The sequence below is a fragment of the Lepus europaeus genome, chromosome 12, assembly GCF_033115175.1.
Source record: "Lepus europaeus isolate LE1 chromosome 12, mLepTim1.pri, whole genome shotgun sequence".
NCBI lineage: Eukaryota > Metazoa > Chordata > Mammalia > Lagomorpha > Leporidae > Lepus > Lepus europaeus.
In genome coordinates, this window is record NC_084838.1 from 71982180 (window position 1) to 72003804 (window position 21625).

General features: G+C 43.2%; 1 protein-coding gene across 1 annotated transcript in view; it reads left to right on the forward strand.

The window, feature by feature from the left end:
- Window positions 1-21625, forward strand: part of LOC133771023 (histone-arginine methyltransferase CARM1-like) — a 183821-nt gene that overhangs the window by 28195 nt on the left and 134001 nt on the right. The window contains 4 exon segments of the mRNA XM_062206769.1: window positions 13573-13867; window positions 14762-14868; window positions 16455-16494; window positions 16497-16558. Coding sequence (XP_062062753.1) covers window positions 13573-13867; window positions 14762-14868; window positions 16455-16494; window positions 16497-16558 — 504 coding nt within the window.

Sequence of the window (21625 nt, forward strand, 5' to 3'; positions counted from 1 at the left end):
CAGAAATAGGCTTGTTGCAACCTAATGAATTTTGATGGAAATAATCAGCAAGTCAGCTAGGCTGTCCACAGCAGGGCCAAGGTTCAATGCAAAGAAAATTGTTACAATGGCCATCAGACCCTTCTGGAAAACCCACACAGGCTGCCAGTTGTTTGAGGCGACAAACACAACCTCACATTTAACCTCACATTATCCAGCAGCCTTTCTGTTTAGCTTTAATCTTTTCAGTTACCTGTATCTCGCCTCCCCCCAACACACACACACACACACACACTGGAATACCAGGCTTTATCACTGCTTGCACACCGACTCCAGATCTCCCTGCTGGAAGCTTTGCTTCCAGCCCTTCCCCTCCCTCTTCCTCTCTGGTGATCCAAATGCCACCTCCTTCCTCTCACTCAGTTTGCCTCCTCTAGGCGGCCTTCCCTGATGGAATGCACAGGGTTCTGTCTCCTTGGATCTGTGCATACAAATTACCACACGCCATCTGTGTGCGCTAGTGTTGTTTTGTGTTGGTTCTCCTGTGTGTCAGTCGCTCTCGCTCTCGCTCTGTCTCAACACATATTCCTTGAGGGTGGAAGGCTCATTTCTAATTTTGTGCCTAGACCTCCTCCAGAGCCCCCACTCCTGTGCCGAGCACACAGCGGGTGATCAATAAATGCTTTTTCGTAAGAAGCTGACTCACTGCCAGCGCTCTGGCCCCTTGGCTCAGCTTGTTCTGAGGCATGCAGTCTTCCAAGAAAAGCTGCTTTCTTGGCTTCCTTCCATCATCCTGGTAGGAATTTCAATGCTAGGCCTTCAAAGACAAAAACTCAGGACCATCCTACCCTTGGGTAATTGTGAAGGAAACAGAACCCCGGTGGAGATGAGCCCGAGGGACCACCTGGATAAAATTCACACCTATGTCTAGTCATTTCCCTTTAGCAAAATAAGAGACTCTCCAACCGAAGCTAACGCTTAGAACTTATGATGTGCCATACGTGTGTGTGTGTGTGTGTATGTGTATGTATGCGTACTAGGTGTCTGCATATACCGTTATGTATGTATATATAAAATATGTATGTGTTTCTTCACCAGAACTCTAGGGCACAGGTATTATCATGCTCATTATACAAAGAACCGAATAAGGGCACAGTAATCCTCCAGCGCCACACAACTAGCGTAGGGGAGAGCCAGGACCGGGTGTCAGGCGGGCTGCTTTGGATCAAACCTCCCGGCCTTTGCACTCCGTACTTCTACACTATACCTCTTGGGATTCATTCGGGTCCCTGCTTGTGTGTGGGTGCGTGTGCATGTGTCCGTGGTTAGACAACACAGGAGCAAGTGTGCAGCGTAGTATTTTATAAACAGGGTGCTCCTGTTGCTTTACTGTGATAAATTGAACATTGCATAATTAATAGGTATTTGACACATTGGGTACATTCTGGGCACTACTTTCTCAGCCCAGAAGAGTAGATCACTCATTTTCAGAGAACTGTCTCCAAAGAAGGAACTTGTGCAGCTACACATAGAAACCTCTCCCTGGCCTCGTTTTGTTCATACTTGAGATCAGAAGCGTTGTGCTGCCTCACCAGCCCCTGACATGGCTAAGGCCAATTTCCTGTTAGGTTACATGGATACGAGACACGTTCATTTCACCTTTGCTCTTTGTCTTCTCAGTCATTTTCAGCTGGGGCATCTACAGCTGATCCCAAGGCAGAACATGCCCTTCAGGGATGCCCTGGGTTTTAGAAGTTCCTGGTGTACGTACTGCAGGTAGTGGTACTGGAATGAGCACTGGCCTAGCTGGTTTAACCTAGGAACACAGTGTCTGCATCTCTCCTCCCACACAGTGGGGATTGAAATAACCCTCAGCACTGGAAATTGAATTAAATGACAGCATAGATGTGAGATATTGCTAAACACAGCCCTCGGAATGTGCTTGCTTGCTTTTGACCTCGGCTGAGACTGACAGCAGGAGGTACCTCCTTCCTCCCTCTTGATTGTTCTTTTGTGTTTCTCTCCCTGCATGCTCCTTTCCCCCAGCCACCGCCTCCTCCTCACTTTGGTTCTTGGGCAGCTGCTACTGTGAAGACAGTGCAGCTCCCATCTGCTTTCAGCATATGGGACCAAGGCTGTTGCTTCCAAAGTCCTCATGTTTGCTGTTCGGAGCAGGGTGGGTTATTATATGGAAAGTGAGGCAGCAAATTGCAGAGTAGTTTTATGTCTTCATGAACTCTTCATATAAGGCTGATGGAATCACCTTATATGATCAGTCTTCCTGTCCAATCATACACCTATCTACCCACATGTCCTTCTCCCCACTTCTGTCACAGAGAATTTAAATTTCTTCACACATCTATATAATAAAATATAAATGAAGTTCAAGATCAGGGAAAATATAGAAAACACAGAAGGCTGAGGCCAAAAGGAAATTAAAACACAAATCTTCATACTAGAGGACCCATAAATATAACTGCCAACCCATGCTTTTGGCTCTGAGCATCCTGGCATCCAAGCAAAAGAGGAAGCAGGATCAATTTCTAAGATCCCCCCGTGGCTGCAAGGGTGAAGCAATGGCAGGTGAGCAAAATATATCAAGCAAAGCTTCTCGTATTATCTGAAGAAAATTGTCCACGTGACTTCCCAGTAAGACTTGGAACATGCCTTCACACCAGGGTAAAGAAGGACTTGGCATTCACTTAAGAGCTTTGTTCTCAATAGATTTCTAAATTTCATGTTTATTCTAGAGCTGAGTTTCACTTAGAGCTGCTGGTAAGCCACACATATAAAGAACTGCTGGTGTAGTTACAACAGCATACAGTGGTAACCCGTGTCCTTAAGTTTCATCCTCCTGCCATTGGGCCCACATTGTCTCCCATTCTATGTGAAGAAAGGACAGATGGATGTTAACCAGGAAGCCCTGATTCAACTATTGCTGAATCTGGTGGTCTCTTGGTAGAGCAGTGGGTGATTAGCTCAGTTTGTTAGGGAAGGAGGATAATACAGTGAATGTTGTGGGCATCCTTTCTGAGCAGGATCAGTCTTCACATTCTGATGTCACATAGACCCTTACAAGGTGTAGGGAAAGGTTAGGGGGAAGGGGATTGTCAAATCTCTTGCACAACTGAAGTCACACTGGAGGCCAATGAACAATACTGTATTCATATAAAAATACATTGATTGGTAATGATAGTGACTGATTGACCAAAACTTACCTAAAATGGTCTGGACTTAGAGTTTTAAACTATCTTAATGAATATCCACACAAAATACCCAAGTAAGGACATTCCCAAGAGACTCAGCAACTTCTATAGGCTTAAAATAAACCTATCAATTGTTTGAAAAGACACAAAGCAGTGGCTATCATTTTCTTGAGCTTTTATGATTTCATGGTGCTTATAAATTAAAGGGAAGTACTTAATATTCTACATTACAGACTTGCTGTCCACTAAGGTTTTTTTTTTTTTCTTTTTGACAGGCAGAGTGGACAGTGAGAGAGAGAGAGAGAAAGGTCTTCCTTTTGCCATTGGTTCACCCTCCAATGGCCAACACAGCCTGCGCACTGCGGCTGGCACACCATGCTGATCCAAAGCCAGGAGCCAGGTGCTTCTCCTGGTCTCCCATGCAGGTGCAAGGCCCAAGGACTTGGGCCATCCTCCACTGCACTCCCAGGCCACAGCAGAGAGCTGGCCTGGAAGAGGCGTAACCCGGACAGAATCCGGCGCCCGGACTGGGACTAGAACCCGGTGTGCCGGCACCGCAGGGCGAAAGATTAGCCTATTGAGCCGCTGTGCCGGCCCCTAAGTTTTGTAATGGATCCTTGGATTTGGAAGGCACAGATTCAAGTGCCTGTGGGACCCAGGCAGACCATGGAAATGCCTGAAATGAGCTGACTGCAAAGAAGAGAAAACAGGGACAACATTGGTGACTGGAGTTCTTGTACCCATCTGAAAGATAACCATGGCTACTTCCCTCCTGCTGATTGCTGCCACACAGTAGGTCAGACCCAAGTGTGCCATGTCTTAAGTTTTAGGCAGAAATTCAGAGAAATTTGAAATACATATTGGCCAAATTGAAGCATTCCTATGGAATTGGTTTAGCCTTTGCTCAATCTGTAACCCACTAGACCACCAGTAGAAATAGGAAAGAGAAGAAGCAAAAAGATTGAGCTTTGAAAACACATATCCTTTGTTTGGGCCAGTTGCTGTAGAGCCATTTCACTGAGAACTACAATAGTGCATTTTACTCTCTAGAAAATGAAGACGAGGTTAATTTCTTGACTAGGATTAAGTAGCACAACTGTTTAGTATTATTGCTGAATCCATGTTTGAATGGGAAGAGAGCTAGATCTTAAAAATCATTGCAGGGGCCGGTACTGTGGCATAGCAGGTAAAGCCCCCGCCTGCAGTGCCGGCATCCCATATGGGCACTGGTTCGAGTCCCAGCTGCTCCACTTCCAATCCAGCTCTCTGCTATGGCTTGGGAAAGCGGTAGAAGATGGCCCAAGTGCTTGGGCTCTGTACCCACGTGGGAGACCCGGAGGAAACTCCTGGCTCTTGGCTTCAGACCGTTGCAGCTCTGGCCATTGCAGCCAACTGGGGAGTGAACCAGTGGATGGAGGATCTCTCTCTCTCTCTGCCTCTCCTTCTCCCTGTGTAACTCTGACTTCAAGTGAATAAATCTTTAAAAAATCATATTGCAAAAACAACAAAGCAGCTATCATTTAGATTGATCTTTTTATTTGACTTGAAACCTCAAGTCTTTCAATTACAAATTAGCTTCTTTCAAAGTAGCTTTGCAACAGGTGTAGAATTTCTCAACTGCATTTTTGGCCTTTTTTGGTCTCATTCATTTATGGGTAGTGTATAAAAGAAAGCCCAGAGAGATTTTGACATCTACCTATTATGAGAGGTTGTCACTTAGCATAATAGAGTGCCCCATGTATCATGTAGTGAAGGTATATGCTGCTATTTCAGTGTTTAAAATTTTACATTGAATCATACTAATGCTTCCCCAAAGTTAACTCTCCTGGGAGTGTAGGTAGCATGGTATAGTCAACCATAAAAAGAATGTTGATTTTGGTCATCCAGTGTCCCTTCAAGAGCTGTTTAAATTGAATGGAATTGGAATTGAGCCTTTGTGCCACCTGTTTGGTGTTTTGCAGCGCTGCTTCTCTTGCTGCGAGGCGTGCAGAGGTTCTCAGGAAACAAGAACTAATTGATTAATAGCTCATGCTGTCGCATAAATAAATGAGTCTCTCTGTGAATATATGTTAAATACACCAGAAGGTACATTCTGGCCTCACTTAGTGAACTGAAGTCCCTTCTGTCTCTACATGTCTAGTCATTCACAAGTGATTGAGTGATTTTGTGGAATTCATTCTTGATCCTAAATAATATGAATCTGGGATGGTCTTTACTGTAAGAGGTTAAAGCACAGTGATAAAATGGCTACAATTGCAATTAGACCTATTTATTTACCTCTAGGACTGAGAAAAGCCTGGTGCATATTTTAAAAGCACTTGAAATGAGTAAAACATGACAACAGAGAAAATTGTTAGTTCAACACCAAAACAGAACAAAAAGGCACACTCAGTAACCTTGATCAAGTGGCAGTGGGTTAGGGGAAAATAATCCCAAGAGCATTCCTGTACAGCGGGGGAAATTTCTGTTCTAGTCAAAGCTGGCAATAGAACTCAACTCAAAAAGGGGAAGTCACTGTAATGACTTATCTCCTGGAACTGCAGGCATTTCAGGTGGTTAAATGGAGTCTTCTGGAACCATGGTGGGGAGAATGGTATTTCTCCTCCAGTTTTCATGTATTGCATAGGCTCCCCACCTGCAACTTTCAGTTGCCACATCTCTCTTAGCAGCCTCTTCCTCTTGGACTTGTCCCAGCATGGCCACTTTCGCCAAGTCTACATGATCTTATGGGTAGGATGACTCAGTAGCCTATCATCCAAACCAGGACTCTTGAACGAGGGAATGAGGTCAATAATTCTTCCAGAACAGCAAGCATAGAATGAAGACATAGAATTATCATCCCCATTAGAACTTCAGAATCAGCTGTAGTTTGATTCTACTGCATAGGTCTTTTGCTTCTGGCTGAGTTACCTACCCTTTGATCAACAGCCCCTTCTTAACAAATCAGGTAGTTGACAGTGGGGTTGGATGGTATAAACAGGACATAAGGAGCTAGGAGCCAAGCCAGATCCTTGCAGGAAATATGGACAGGGAAACACAGCTGGTCACTGGTCCATGTCAGGAATTTGATGTTATAGAGCCATATTCAAATCAACTTTGCAGTGGTCTAGGACTGAATGTAAAATCTGCGTGTAGGCTAACCCAAGCTCCCAGGATTTGAGGAGCCAAGGAGCTGGGTATCTGTTTTCCATAGCTCAGCTTCCTCTGGTTTGCCTCCTGAAGCATGCGGATTTCCCCACTTCTACTGTAGTCCGTGTTTGGTTTTTGGTAGTGCTCATCTGTGGATTTGCCTAGTGTTTGTGTACTCTCCTGTCTTCTGAGAACAGAACCCTGATTTTCCTTTGCGTTTTGACAAGGCTGGCTCAAAGCTGATCAATTGCCATTGTTTGCAGGCCTTGACATTGGATTCAGAGATGGGTCTTAATTTCTACAAGTCTCACTCTGGGCTTATGTTGACTGTTTTGGTAGGATGGAGTTGCTGAGTTGGTGGCTGTATAGTTCTGGAATGACAGATGTCCATGAGTTTAGTTAATAATGATCAATTAAAATTTTCTCTTAAACAGAGTGGCTGAGCCCAGATTGTTAAGTTTGTACACCACTGATTCGGGAGGAAATAAGTGAGATACCAACTCTCAATTTTAAGGTGATTACTTTGGAGGAACTGAGCCATTCAGGAGGTGGGAGTGGAAATGGATCCAAAAGGGAGAGAAGAAAAAGTAGGGGGAGGGAAGGGAAGGGAAGAAGAGGAAGAGGAGGAGGAGGAAGCAGAAGAAGTGGGGAAAGAGAAGAGAAAAAGGAGAAAGAACAACGTTTCCATTCATTCGTTGACTTACGCGTTCAGTGGCATTTACTGGGTGCTCACTGTGTGCCGGAGATTATAGAAAGCACTAGGCATGAAGGGTGAATAAATCTTTGTACCTTCACTTAAGTCTTTTTTCTTTACATTCTATTGGGCGAGTTAGGAAAGAAAAACAAATGCCCAGACAGAATGGCAGTGATCAGACAGTGCATTGTGCAGAGAACTACTGAGGGGCTGGCTTAGAGAAGTAGACCTCGCGCTGCTGCAGTCACATAGATCCTGCAAGGTGATGTCCTGAAATGCAGTCCCACTTTCCCAGCTCTGAGCAGGTAGGGATCTAGGGAGATGAGAACCAGTGTATTCCATGGTAAGCCAGATCCATCCCAAGGGGGAAAGCAGTCAGACGTGCAACTGGGGGGAGGAGAATTGAAAGGGGCAAGTGGGGGAGTATTGCTGTCTTCTCTATCTACTGGTCACAGAAAAATGGATATCTTTCCTCCTTTGGGCACCCAGTAAAAAGAGCTTAACTTGGCAAGCTCGGGCTGCTAGCTAGAGAGAATTAGACTGGGCTTTTTGTAAATTATTCAGGATAGCCCAGAAGCAGTTCTGCAACAGTGTCTGGAGTTTGACATTTTTTTTTTTAAATCCGCACTCTGAGTCTCGTGCTGTCAGTGGTGTATTTTCTGGTGTAGGTTGGGGACATGTGGCCGGAACAGCTGAGGTAGTCAGACAGGTATTACCCTTTCCTGGCACAGGAAGGTGCTAGAATCTTGGTAAATAAATTCTCCGTGTGGAAAGCCACAGACAGTAGCTCTGGTAAATAGCAGCTATTTAATAGAAGCAAGCAAACAAAAACAGATCCCTTCAATCTGGTCTTTTCAAAGAACAGAACAAAAAGAAAATGATGTGTCAGAGTAGTCTGTATTGATCCACAAGGATAACTGGGTGCTAAAATTGAAAAATAATGGTTTGTCAAGATGAAACTTAAATCAGGTTGGAGAATCAAAGGAAAATAATTGGAATCATGACTATTGCATGAAGCTACCATGTCATTGGCTAATGTCTGTGGTACAGAAAAGTGCATCTTTGTATGGGTGGTGTGAAATGACACAACATGGTGGCTTACCACCCAAGAGGGGGCACCAGCGGTTCTGCTGGGGTGGGCAGGCCTGCCCTTTGAACGGAATTCTCATTTTGCTCACAACCTAGGCTCTGGTCAGCAGGACCTGGCTTTTACTAGCAATGATGCCTGATTCCACTTCCTTCTGTGCTCCTTCTGCTGCCTTTACACTTCTGCGAAATACTCACGCTGAGATCTCCCTATTCCAGAACAGTGGTTCTGCCCCATAGCCTACCTCTTCTACCCCAGTAGCCGAAGGAGCCAATAGGCAAATGGACACATTCCTTTGGACTACACTACGTTCTAAACAGCTGGCTGGCTCTGCAGAATGAACAGTGTCCTTCCAACAAACAACAAACAGTGCCTGTGGAACAAAGGCTCCTCCATCAAAAACAGGAGGGAGCTGGGCTCCTTGTGAAACTGTTCTTCAAAAGAGCGTTTCCTGCTGGATTTTTTTTTTTAAGATATATTTTATTCATAAGAAAGGCAGAGCCACAGAGAGAAGTAGAGACACAGAGAGAGGTCTTCCATCCGCTGGTTCACTCCCCAGATGACCACAGCAGCTGGAGCTGCACTGATCCAAAGCCAGGAGCCTCCTCCAGGTCCCCCATATGGGTGCAGGGGCCCAAGGACCTGGGCCACCTTCCACTGCTTTCCCAGGCCACAGCAGAGAGCTGGATCAGAAGAGGAGCAGCCAGGGCTAGAACCGTCGCCCATATGGGATGCTGGCGCTTTCAGGCCAGGGGTTTAACCCACTGTGCCACAGCGCCAGACCCTCCTGCTGGATTTTAAGACCCCTTCACCTTGCTCACCCACAGTCTTGCTACCCATCTTGCAGAGCTGCTAAAGACAGGAGCCTGGGTTGTTAATGCTCCTGTTGCTGTTGGATTCTCCAAACTGCCTGCTGCAGTCCTTTCTTCTAGAGGCTGAAGGGAAGGGAGAAATCAGCGCTTAGGTGTCTGTTCATACCTAAAGAAGTATTTAATGAAGTGTTTTTGGTATCTTTATATGTCATGAGGAACCACAGACATGTACTTTGTCTACACCCATTGATTGAGCCTAAAGTAAAGTGAGAGTGAATTGTGAAGACGACATCCTTGGGGCAGAATCTAGCAGAGGCAGGAGATGGTTCCTGCATACTCCGGATTTCCTGAATCCAGCAATCCCATAAATACGTCTTGAACTTGTCAAACAAGGGGCTCTTGTGTTTGATTTGCCAAATTTGGTCCCTGTGCCAGGATTATAAGACAATTGTGACTAAACTGCCTACTATGGCTGAAATTGTTTCCTATCCAAATTCATGTGTCAGAACCCTAGCCTTGAGTGTGGCTATAGTTGGAGTCAGGAAGTAATTAAGGAGGCTGGCGCTGTGGCTTCGCAGGTAAAGCCGCCACCTGCAGTGCCGGCATCTCATCGGGTGCCGGTTCAAGTCCTGGCTGCTCCACTTCCGATCCAGCTCTCTGCTGTGGCCTGGGAAAGCAGAAGATGGCCCAAGTCCTTGGACCCCAGTACCCATGTGGGAGACCCAGAAGAAGCTCCTGGCTCCTGGCTTCAGATCGGCCCAGCTGCAGCTGTTGTAGCCATTTGGGGAGTGAACCAGTAGATGGAAGATTCTTTCTCTCTTTCTGCCTCTGTCTCTGCTTTTCTGTAACTCTGCTTTTCAAATGAATAAATAAATCTTAAAAAAGTAATTTTAATGAAATCATATGGTAGAGTCTGGTCCCATAGGATTAGTGTCCTTAAAGATTCATTCATTCATTCATTTGAAAGAGAGAAAAAAAAACAGAGAGATAGAAAGAAAGAGATCGTCATCTGTTTGTTCACTCCCCAAATGGCTGCAACAGCCAGGGATGGGCCATTCTGAAGCCAGGAGCCAGGAACTCCATGTGGGTCACCTACATGGGTGGCAGGGTCCCAAGTGCTTGAGCCTTCTACCACTGCTTTCCCAGGTGCATTCACAGGAAGTGGAGTAGCTAGCTCTTGACACAGGATGCCAGCGTTGCAAGTGGTGGCTTAACCCTCTATGTCACAACACCAGCCCCGTGATTAGTGTCCTTAGAAAGAGAGATACCAAGAAACCCCATGACTCTCTGCCATGAGAAACAGCAAAAACACAGTCCTGTGCAAGCCAGGAAGAGAGAGCCCTGGTGTGAAACTTTGAGATTGGAGTTCACAGCCTCCTAAATTGAGAAAATGAATTTCTGTTGTCTGGTCCATTCGATGTGTGACATTTTGTTACAGCAACCTAAGTACACTAAGTGTTAATAATATAATGAGTTTTTAAAATATAGCAGTCAGACTGATACATCTAGAAGAGTACTTATTTTATAGGCTATATATGTCATGAATGTTAGTGTAGTTCAATGTTACATTGCATTTTCTGCATTTTCCTTTGGAGACAGTTGGTGAGCTGTACAGCATGAGCTGTGTAACTTTAGTGAAAATCTTGTTCTTTAATGAAAAAGGCTTTTCAACTTACCACACATGCTATTCAGTAAATTAGGCAGCCATTATCAGTGGTTGTATTAAAAGCTCAGATCTCTCTTGAAGGATAGAGACTTGCAACTGTAGAGAATATTCAAAAGAGTATTTGCAGAACAAATTAATTTACCATAGGCTTTGAAAGCGCAAACAGCAGAAATGCTCTGGATTCAGAGAACTCACAGATGGGTGATGAAAATCACTGCTAACAATCTCTCTGAGCTCAGGGAGAACTGGAGATGAGCCAAGACACTGGAACCGAGTAAATATTGCCCAGCATCTTTTTAAAGTGAAAAATGCAAAAATAGGAAATTTGTAGTTTAATAGACTCGGTAGTTTTGAGCCCCCCAGTAGAGTTTGGTAAGCAAAGAATTAGGTCTAGGATTTGAGGGAACATCATGAAAAGCATTATTGAAATTTAGATCTACTGAGTCTCTGATGTTGCCTCTGAGAACAAATTAGAGAAGTGAGAGCAAAATGAGACCACGGTTAAAAGCTTTTGTAACTTTATGTGTAGTTGAGTGAAAAGTGTTGGCCCAGAAATATATATAATAATATATTGTTCAGTGAGGAAGCAGATTGTGTAATGGGAGAGTACAGTGATATCGCTGTAAATAGGAGATAAACACAAATATATAAAGGAAAATTCCTGAGAGATTCCCAAACTATTATTAGTAGTTATACCTAGAAGTTATTTTTCCTATCTGGCTTTCTTTTCTGCATTTCTAAATTTTTTTGATGTATTTATAGATGTTATTTTTACAACAAATATTGCAAAAGAGAACAGTCAGAAAAGAGTCGTAAGAGAACAGAAATACTGATTAACATGTTTATTATACAAGGATGCTGTGAAGGAACGGCATCTGTTCACTATAATGTGACATTATTGTATGACTATTGCCATATTCTGTGGACTAGAATTCTCAAAATGGTCTTGTCACCAAAATCAATAAGGGCTCTGTCATTTGGATACAGTGGGCCTATAGTAGGGTTTGGAAATCCAACCTCTCGGAGTTGGTTCAGTTATGGTATAACTGTAACTGTAGGGGCAGGGCCACCACTGTGGTGTAGTAGGCTAAGCCTCTGGCTGGGGCACCTGGATCTCATCTCCTATGGGTGCTGGTTCGTGTACTGGCTGCTCCAATAACGGGAATTTACACACATACACACTCACACACACCAACATAACAATAGTTAATCATTTGGATGATGAGATTATCATTTATATTTTCTTCTCTTTGACTTGTATTTTGTGAATTTTTTATAGTTTTGTGTGTTGCCTTTGTTGTTATTTTAAACCATCATTTGTGTCATTTCCTTTATAGGGGGTCTAATTACAAAGAGCTATTGGGGAGTTTCATGATAAAGGGGTGGGCGTTTGGTGCAGTATTTAAGATACTGACTGGGACATCCGCATACCGTAACCAAGTGTCGGGTTCAAATCCAGGTGCCTCTGCTGCTGCTTTTTTTTTTTTTTTTTTTAAATAAGATTGATGTATTTATTTGAAAGTCAGAGTTACACAGAACGAAGGAGAGACAGAGAAGAGAGGTCTTTCATCCACTGGTTCACTCCCTGATTGGCTGCAACGGCCGGAGCTGCACCGATCTGAAGCCAGGAGCTTCTTCTGGGTCTCCCATGCTGGTGCAGGGCCCAAGGACTTGGGCCATCTTCTACTGCTTTCCCAAGCCATAGCAGAGAGCTGGATAGGAAGAGGAGCAGCTGGGACTTGAACCGGCGCCTATATGGGATGCCGGCACTGCGGGCGGTGGCTTTACCTGCTACGCCACAGTGCCAGTCCCGGTGCCTCTGCATCTCTTCCAGATTCCTGGTACCGTGTACCCTGGGGGGCAGCAGGTGACAGCTCAAGTGTTTGGGTCCCTGCCACCCATGTGGGAAACCTGGATTTAGTTCTAGGTTCCTAACTTCAGTTTGGCCTAGGCCTGGCTGTTGTCGGCATTTAGAGTGAACCAGTGGATGAAGATCTCTCTATCTCTCTGTCTCTCTGACTTTCAGATAAAATGAAATTAAGTAAATAAATAAAAATTTAGAAAGTTTCATGAGGGAGATGAATTTTTAAATTTTTAATTAATTTTTGAGCAGTGGAAAGAGAGCTTCGTTCTGCTGGTTCATTCTCCAAATGTCTATGATGGCCAGGACTGGGCTGAAACCAAAACCAGGAGCTGAGGATTCAGTCTACATCTCCCACATGGGTGATAGAAACCCAAGTACTGGGGCTATCACCTGCTGCCTCCCAGGGTCTGTCTGCATTAGAAGTTGGCTGGAATCAGGAGTCCGACAAAGGGGGTTTCTTAACAATGAGGCCGAACACCTGGCCCAAGATTAATTTTTATCCAAAGAACCATCGTGTTTTTATAAAAGAGAGATCCACATAGGAACATTAGTGACAGGAAGGATGAGCCTCTCTACAAGCTGGTGAAATAGTCATTGTTCAGGATACACTATACATGTAATTCTCAGTTATATTTCATTGAACAGTTCCTCCCTCTTTCTTCCTGCAACTCTTTTGGAGTAGATGGTATTCTCTTCTGGCAAGGGGCGGGGCATAGCAGTTACACGTTTTAAAATATGAGGGTACTTTAAAAAGCTCATGAAAAAGGAAATTAAAAAATAAGTTTATTTTGGCATAAAATTTGAAATCTATAGTTTTATCATGATATATTTTTTCATGGAATATCAAGATACTTCATATGCATATATTTCAAAATTTTTATTCTGCCAAAGTATTCTTTTAATTCTATTTTCAACAAACTTTGAAGGTCCCTGATATTTATTCTATACCAAGATATAATTTTTCAAACTATCTGTGCCCACATCAGAAAGCCCCAGGCTCTATAGGACTGGATCTTCAATTAAAAGTAAGTTCAACAAGTCCATTGGTCATTTCTCAAAATTTATGACTGATACACTGAGAGTGTGAGAGTAAAGGTCCTCAGCCTCTGTTGTGTGTGAGAATTAACTCCAGCAGCTTTTGAAGAAAACAGCTCTCGATCCACTAGCAGTGTTAAATTCCCGGGTGTCGGGATGGCCAGTATCTCCAGGTAAAAGCATCTTTACAGATGACTCGGCTCTTCGTGTGAATGTTGAGACCCACAATGTTGTAGCAGCGAATTCTGTCTGTGGTGTTCTGGAACCGAGCAATGGGAGAAAGCTGTTGAATGGCACCTGGAAGGATGAGTGGGAAGTGAATGTCAAAGGTGATCTGACAGCAGAAATAGGGTTCAAAGTGAAGGCCGGGCCCAAGCTGATGTGGGAATCTGTAAGTGGGTCTGTGTGGTAGGAGTGTAGGTGTCCTTTCAGGAAGACAGGGTCAGAAGGGGACTGGAGCGGGGGCAGGTGGGAACGTGAGAGGTTAAATCTAGGGTGGCAAGGACCAGAGCTTGTCACGGACGAAGAGTGGGTAGGCATTAAAGATTCAAGCGTGAGCTGGAAATGGAAACCCAGTCATAATGCTTGTTGTACAGAGGGAAGAGGCCACAGACAGAACACTGCTGGGTAGACTTCAAAAGCCATTTCTCAGGCAGCTGTAACAGCATTCGGCAACTGTGCATGCTGTCTTATTTATCAGTAATGTCACTTCTAGATTGTTTTGAGCCTTCACTTCCACATTTTTCTCCAAATAATGGGAAGCATTCCCTGGTATGTATATATCCTTAGTAATTTACCAGTTCTATATATAGCTAGCAAATACTAAGAAAGAGAAAAGAATTCTTCCATTGTGATGATAGAAGGAGGTTTTACATATATGATCTTTTTTTGTATTCACAGATATAGTTTTTTTTTTTTTTTTTACTTATCATCAAATAATCACCTTCCGCAGAACACAAACTGAGGAAAAGTCCCATGAGCTTTGTGAGCTCAGTACTGGGAGAATTCGAGGAGCCCAGGCCCCGCCTGTGTCCCATTCTGCTCTCCCACTTGACATTTCTGAATGCAGATGTATCTGGCAAGTGTAAATAGGGATGTCACGCCTCCGAGCAGTACCCATTTCCACCTTGCCGTTCCTTCTCCTGCGTGTGTTCAGGACCGAACATGCTGATTCCATCTTCTACTGTTTTCACAGTTGGAATTTTTTGCCTAGTGCAACAATGAGTTCTCTGGTTTTCAAGGTGAAGATTTTTCAAGGTGGATTTTTTTTTGTTCCTTTGTCCGTGCAGAGTTCAGTGCATTTTCAAATATCTTGAAAAGATGCCGGAATCAGAAAAAGGAGTGTTCAGGGTTCAGCCAGCAGACGGAAGAGGCATCTGCAGCACAGTACTTCCAGGTCAGCAAAACGGCCCCTGGTTATACTGTTTCAAGGTGACCCTCGCCTGGGAGCACACCTAGGTCGGGTGGAGAGGAGACGTTGGTATTCTACTGCAGTAGGTCTCAAAGGGAGACCAGCAGTAATAGTATCACCTGGATTTAAATCTCCATGCTAGGGGCTAGGTGTCCCATGTCACAGACCCAGATACACTCCTGATGCCAGCTTCTTGATAATGTGCACACCAGAAAGCAGCAGGTAATGACTCAAATACTTGGATCCTTGTCACCCATGGGAGAGACCCAGCTCTTGGCTTTATCTGGCTCAGCCCTGGTTGTTGCAGGCCACAGGGGAGTGAATCGGTAGATGTGAGATTTCACTGTCTGTCTCTATCTCTGCCTTATAAGTAGATAAATTAATAAAATATTGAATGAATTATGTGTATTTTTTAAAAGTCCTGTACATCCAGTGATTGACATGTTAGAACCTGGGCAAGTTGCTGTATCTTTGTTTCTTCAGTTGAAGAGTGTAATTTCTTCTGACTGTTGTGATGATTTAATTTGATTAGGTGATGTCTGGGAAGCACTTAGCTTGGTGTCTGGCACACAGAAAGCTCTCGTAGATAGTGGCAATTACAGTGATGATATTTATCACTGTCAGTGTCCATGAGTTTATATGTACCGCATCACCCCACCCAGCTTGATTCTTTATCCATCAGAATTAGCACCATCACTTACTTCTGGCCAACTCCATCGTCACTCAGAATTTCTGTTCAAATTCTGTTTTCCTCTGGAGGCGAGGCTGAGGGGTTCTTCATTGCAGTTGATATTTTGGACCTAACCCTTTCCTCTCTCAACTCATTTTTTTTTAAGATTTATTTGTTTATTTGAAAGAGCAAGGAAGGGTAGGGAGGGAGATGGGGGAAGGGAAAGAGAGAGAAGAGAGAGAGATCTTCCATCAGGTGGTTCACTCTATAGATGGCTGCCACAGCCAAGGCTGGGTCAGGCGAAATCCAGGAGGCAGGAGGCCATCTTGCACTGGTGTTCCCCAGGCTGTTAGCAGGGAGCTGGATTGGAACTGGTGCCTCTATTTGATGACATCATCGCAGGTGATGGCTGTGCCTCAATGCTAGCCCCAACTCTGTTATTCTTCACCTGTTCTGTCTGAGCCTCCGCTTTAGGAAGGGACACTGAGCACCTATCTCAGAACGATCTAGCCCTGTATCTAGAGCAGGTTTCAGAAGTGTGGAATCTACTTGAAATTCTACATCTTATAAAAATGAAGGTACTGCTAATAGTTTGTAGAAAAAAATGAAATTTAAAGCAAGAGTTTATTTTGATGCAAAAGCAATTTTGGAATCCATGCATTTGTATTTCATAGTACACACTCTCCATATATTGTGGGAAAAAAATCTGGCGTGACTCTTTGGCACTAATATCAAGTGGGGCTAGTGTCAGCTGGTGAATCACCATGTCTCTCTCAGCCTCTACTTCCCTGTGTGTCAAAGCATACACCTGCCTTGATCAGGGTGACTGTGAGAACCAGATGTGCATGACGGGCTGCCTCATGGGCTGTTGATTCCTCCTCTCCCTCTCTTTCCCTTGCAGTTTTATGGCTGCATTTCCCAGCAGCAGAACATAATGCAAGATTTGTGAGGACAGCCACCTACCACAGAACCATCCTACAGAACCACAGTGACTTTAGAGACAAGGTAATGCTGGTAGCAGGTTGCCTATCTCACGTCATGTTAAGGAGACTTGTCAAGAACAGAATCCAAATGAGGCTTTGATCGGATTACCTATTACACTGCAATTCCACTCCTAGCTGTGTACCCCAAAGAATCAAAAGCAGGCATTTAAACACATACTTGTACACAAATGCAGTATGATTCAAAGTATCCAAAAAGTAGAAACAATCCAGTGCTCACCAATTGATGAATATACAAACAAAATGTGGCATTTTCATACAATGGAATATTATGAACACTGTTCATCAAAAGGAATGAAATGCTGACACATACATCAATGTGGGTAAACCTCGAATACATGCTAAGTCAAAGAAACCTGTCATAAAAGGTCATGGGATTTCATTTATATAAAGATAAATAAAACAGAAGGCATGCCACTGGTTGTCAGAGCTTGACTGGGGCCAGGGATGAAGAGGGAATTAGAAATGGAGCAATGAAAATGTCTTGGAACTAGATAGAGCTAATGGCTGCATAACATAGTAAATGTATTAAGTGATGCTAAATTATACACTTTAAAATGGTTAATTTGATGTTATATGAATTTCATCTCAATAAAAAAATTAAGCTTTGAGTGCCTGGAACTCAAGAGGCTGAATGAACTACATTTTGGTGCATAGAACAGGTTAGGGGCTTTATTGCTATGTAATGAATAGCTCTTCATGAGATACTCAATTTCAATTTTTTTCATAGACTCCACATGTGCATGCATTTATTTCCTTCATGAAATGGATCTGAAGGATGAATCGCTGCTAATGCGTTATACAACTGTTGTCCGTTATTCTTCTACCTGTGAGATAGTCAAAATGTTCAAAATACTGAGCAACTCATATCAGAGGCAATAGTACTGGTCAGGGGAACCAGTGGTTGTAGGGCCTATTTTATTTTATTTTATTTTCTCTGTTAACTACGTGATATTAGAGAAAACGCTAAACTCTGAGATGCTTGGTCTGTTCCACAGCTGTAATGATGGTAGATCTGTGGTCTAGTGAAAAGTGGCCCCCTTTAGAAGTTGGCTTACCTGGGGAGACTTCCTCTTTTGTTTCCATTCTTCTAAGGAGAATGGTAAGAGAAAATTAAATCTGGTTTTACAGATTTTGATTGGCTTTATTTGCAATTCTAGAGTTGGGCAAAAGTCCAGACCAAAAATGGTTCAGAATGTTCTGCTTTGTCTCATGGTTATTTTTGTAGCCAGAGGAAAAAAAAGGTGGCAAACAGAAAATGGAAGTGAGGTACAGAGACAGCCCAATTGATTACAGTTCACATCTGTTTTATGTGAACAGAGTTTGAACAGTTGGCCACATGTGATTGGCTGAGATCCAGCTACTTGGTAGAAGAGTCTATAGTTCATCCAAGTTAGGTTATAGTTCACTGTATAAAGCGAAAACTTTAGACCAAACTTAAAATATATACAAACGTAATTTAACAAGCCCATCAGTAAAGTTTTTATTTTGGTTATTGTATTTTTTCAGTTCCAAAGTTTCCATTTGACACTGTGTCTTATCTATTTCTTGGCTAATACTTCCCATTTTTTTCTTTGGTTTCAGCAATGTTGATGACTGCTGGCTGATTGGAACTCTTAAAATAATAGCTGCTTTGATTTTTTTTCTCTAACCTCTATATCATTGCAGTGTTGCTTCAGGTTATAGTTTCCCAATGAAATTGACATTTTCCTGATTCTTCATATGCTAAGAAATTCTGGATTACATCTTCTACACTTTGAATATATCATGAGCCTCTAGGACTAGTCTAAAGCGGTTCTATGGAGAATGTTGATACTCTTGTTGTAGCAGAGAGTCAACATGGTTAGGTCCAGGCCACAAATTCCATTTGATAATTAGCTGTCCATCCCATGTCACTTCAGTTTTCAGTGCCTTGGCAGTACTATTTGGATCTGTCCTCTGTGTGTGTCACCCACTATTCAGTTTGGCAGCTGGATGGAGTTCTCAAAGTTTTGGTATGCTAATTAATATCAGATCCATGCATGCACAAATCAAGGGTGAGCCCAGGAATTTGTAAAAGCAACTGTAAGGAGTTGCTTTGCCAAGCTCTGTCTTTCCCATGAACTTCTTGATCCTTTGTGATTCCCTGGGACCACTTTCCAGGGTGTGGACAAAAACCTTGCTCTGTCACACACTTCCATGACATGCTTATATATTGATCAAGCAGAGAGGGAACACAGGAAATAAAAAGGCTGGGGGGTGGGGAGGGTGGCAGCTTTGAGAATGTTAGTGTTATTAAATAGAGAGGAAGGTATCCCTCCGTCCTAGCTTGGGCCCCTCCAGGCTGATGCTCCCACTACCTCAAGATCCTTAGAGTCTGGTCTGGAGTGTGATAGAAGGGAAAGGAAAGAAGGAGAGAAGAGGGAGGAAGAGGAGAGGAAAATAGGACAGAGGAAAAACAGAGTATTCCCACACTCTGAACATTCGGAGTCCCCTCTGCTTCTCTACGCCTGACAAGGGGATGGCCTCAGGAGCCTTCTTGGTGTACACCTTGGCACCCATTTCTGGTGCAGTGAGTTCAGGCCAGGGTTCACATAAAGGAAAACGGGGGTAAACTCACACATAGTTCTGTACTGTTTTAAATTCTAGTCTTCTTCCTCTACTTGCCTGCATTGTTTCCTTTTCTGAGTTCTCAAGAAGTTACTGCAAGCATTCTGACCAGGTAAATTCAGTTATTGGAAGGAATAAGGTGACGTGGACTTCCTCTCACTCAAGACTGGACACATTCTAAAAGTTACATCTAGGTACTCCAGTGACCAAGGGTAAAAGATTAAAGACAAGGCAAGACCTGAAATGGCTACAGTTGGTAAGAGTCTCATTGCTCATAAATTTTGAGGTGCCTAGGAACCTTGCTTTGCCAGCGGGGCATTTGCCTGGTTACATCAATTATGAATTAAACATTCCTAAGGAAGAGGATCTGATTATGAGAGATGGGTAGGATGAGGATGGAGGATCCAGATTTGTCTCTTTTGTCACCTTCTCTGGTATTCAAGGTTGTGGTAAACAGTCTTGTTGCCTAAGGTGGTTTTTGTACAATTAAAGCAAAATTAAACCTTGAACTACCATTGATTTCTTCTTCATGGTTTGAGGATATTTTCTGCAGTTGAGAGAAATTTCTTTCATTCTATTGGGACTTAGTTTTAATCTGGAACCTAGTATCTATTTTCTATATTATCTGCAATCCATTTTTAATTCTGGTTCCAGCTTCTAAACACAATTCCCAAACTAATGATCACATCAATCATTTGCATTGTAAAAGCCTTTCACAGACTTCTCACTTGGATATTTGGATTATGTCACTTGGCCATTGCAAATGTATAAATTATATATATATATATATATATATATATATGTACATCTATATATATATTCATCTATAACAATGGAGATATTGGACCAGATCATCTTTAAGGCCACTTCTAGCTCTAATGTCATTTGATTCTACAAAACACCCATCTCTTGCCTGCCTAAAACAGGTTTTTCAGCCAATGAAATAAAATAGGCATCCATCTGTTGGGGTTTATGAAGGTGATAATTAATCACATGGTGGATAATTAATTATATCCCTCTCACCCTTTGAGTTCTGAACCAGTTTAGAAATAGACACAGATGTCAGATATAAACAATACTTGCTTCATTATTAATATCGCTGCTTGGAGAAGAAAGCTTATACCTATGGCCCAATAAAGCTTCCTCTTCTTTTTTCCTCTCAAGTTGAACTTCTGCACTCTGTGCCAAACAGCTGTTCTCCCACACAGATCCAGAGCCTGCCCATCAGATTCCCCACACAGGAGACTGAAGGGCACACTCACCAGGCAGAGGAGCCTGCTGACCAAGTCCAAGTGCTCGGGCTGGACATGCTCAGTCCTCTTTCCCAGTGTCATGTCAGATGAGTCATTCCTGTGTAGGGAAAATGAGGAATGGCAAGTGACCACTGCTAGTCCTTTGCTGCCCTCCCCTGGGAGGGAATGTCTCCTCCCTGTAAAAACTACAGGAGCAAACTACCTCCTTTTAGTGTCCCAGGAATCTCCTCTGTCCCAGACACACCAGGATGACTGGTCGCACTGAAGCCAAAATCTCATTTTTTTTTTTTCTCTTATCAGACTGAGAGCAAGTTTACAACAACCCGTGTGTGTCCCTGGAGGGTGCTATGTTTTCAGTAAACCCTTGTCTTCTCCTTCATTGAAATTGACTCCCTCAGAGGTCATTGATATTGACTACTTAAAAGGGCATGGGTTTAGAATAGTCAATACCAGTGGCTGTTATTTATTGAGGAGCTTAGTTCAGGCAAGCACCATGCTATGGGTTTTCCATGCACTGTTTCCCTTAACCTTCATCAGAACTGTATGAGATAAAGATGGCTGTTACTGCCCTTTCACAAGTGAGAAAACTAAAGCCTGGGAACCTAGATAATTTGCCCCATTTTGCATGAAAAGGCCAGGTTAAGACCCAGTGTCTTACTTTAGAGCCCACACCCATGACTTCTGAGAGATACTGAGCATGGGAATGTGGACTGAGATTGCTAAGGAAGACTTTTGTTTATTTAGGCCTAAAGATGGGATGAAAACATCATGGTCACTTAAGCATCCCCATAAAGGTATGGGGCAGCATTGTACCAAGGTTACTCTCTTGAGTTCTGGAGCCAGAAAGCTAAGTTGAAACTACAGCTTGATCGTTTATCATGCATCTGCCATAGACTGTTACTGGTTTGCAGGTTGTCTACAATCTCTGGGCTTTGATTTCCTTATCTCTAAGAGTGAGTAGATACTTCCTGGAATCCTTGTACATTCAAGATGATACAGTGTGTATGAAATGCTCAGTTCCTGACCCACAATAGGAACTCAATGCATATTACCAAGTAGTATTCTTTTTGATGGTCTTGGAGAATGGTGCTATAGTTTCCACTTCTGCTATAATTTTAAATCTTTCAAGTCGAGTTTTCATTCTGCCACCTCCATGCAGTTTTAATGAAAATCCTTTCTTGGCCAGAGCACTGCTGGCTGAGAACTTCATTTGGAGTCCATCCAGGAAG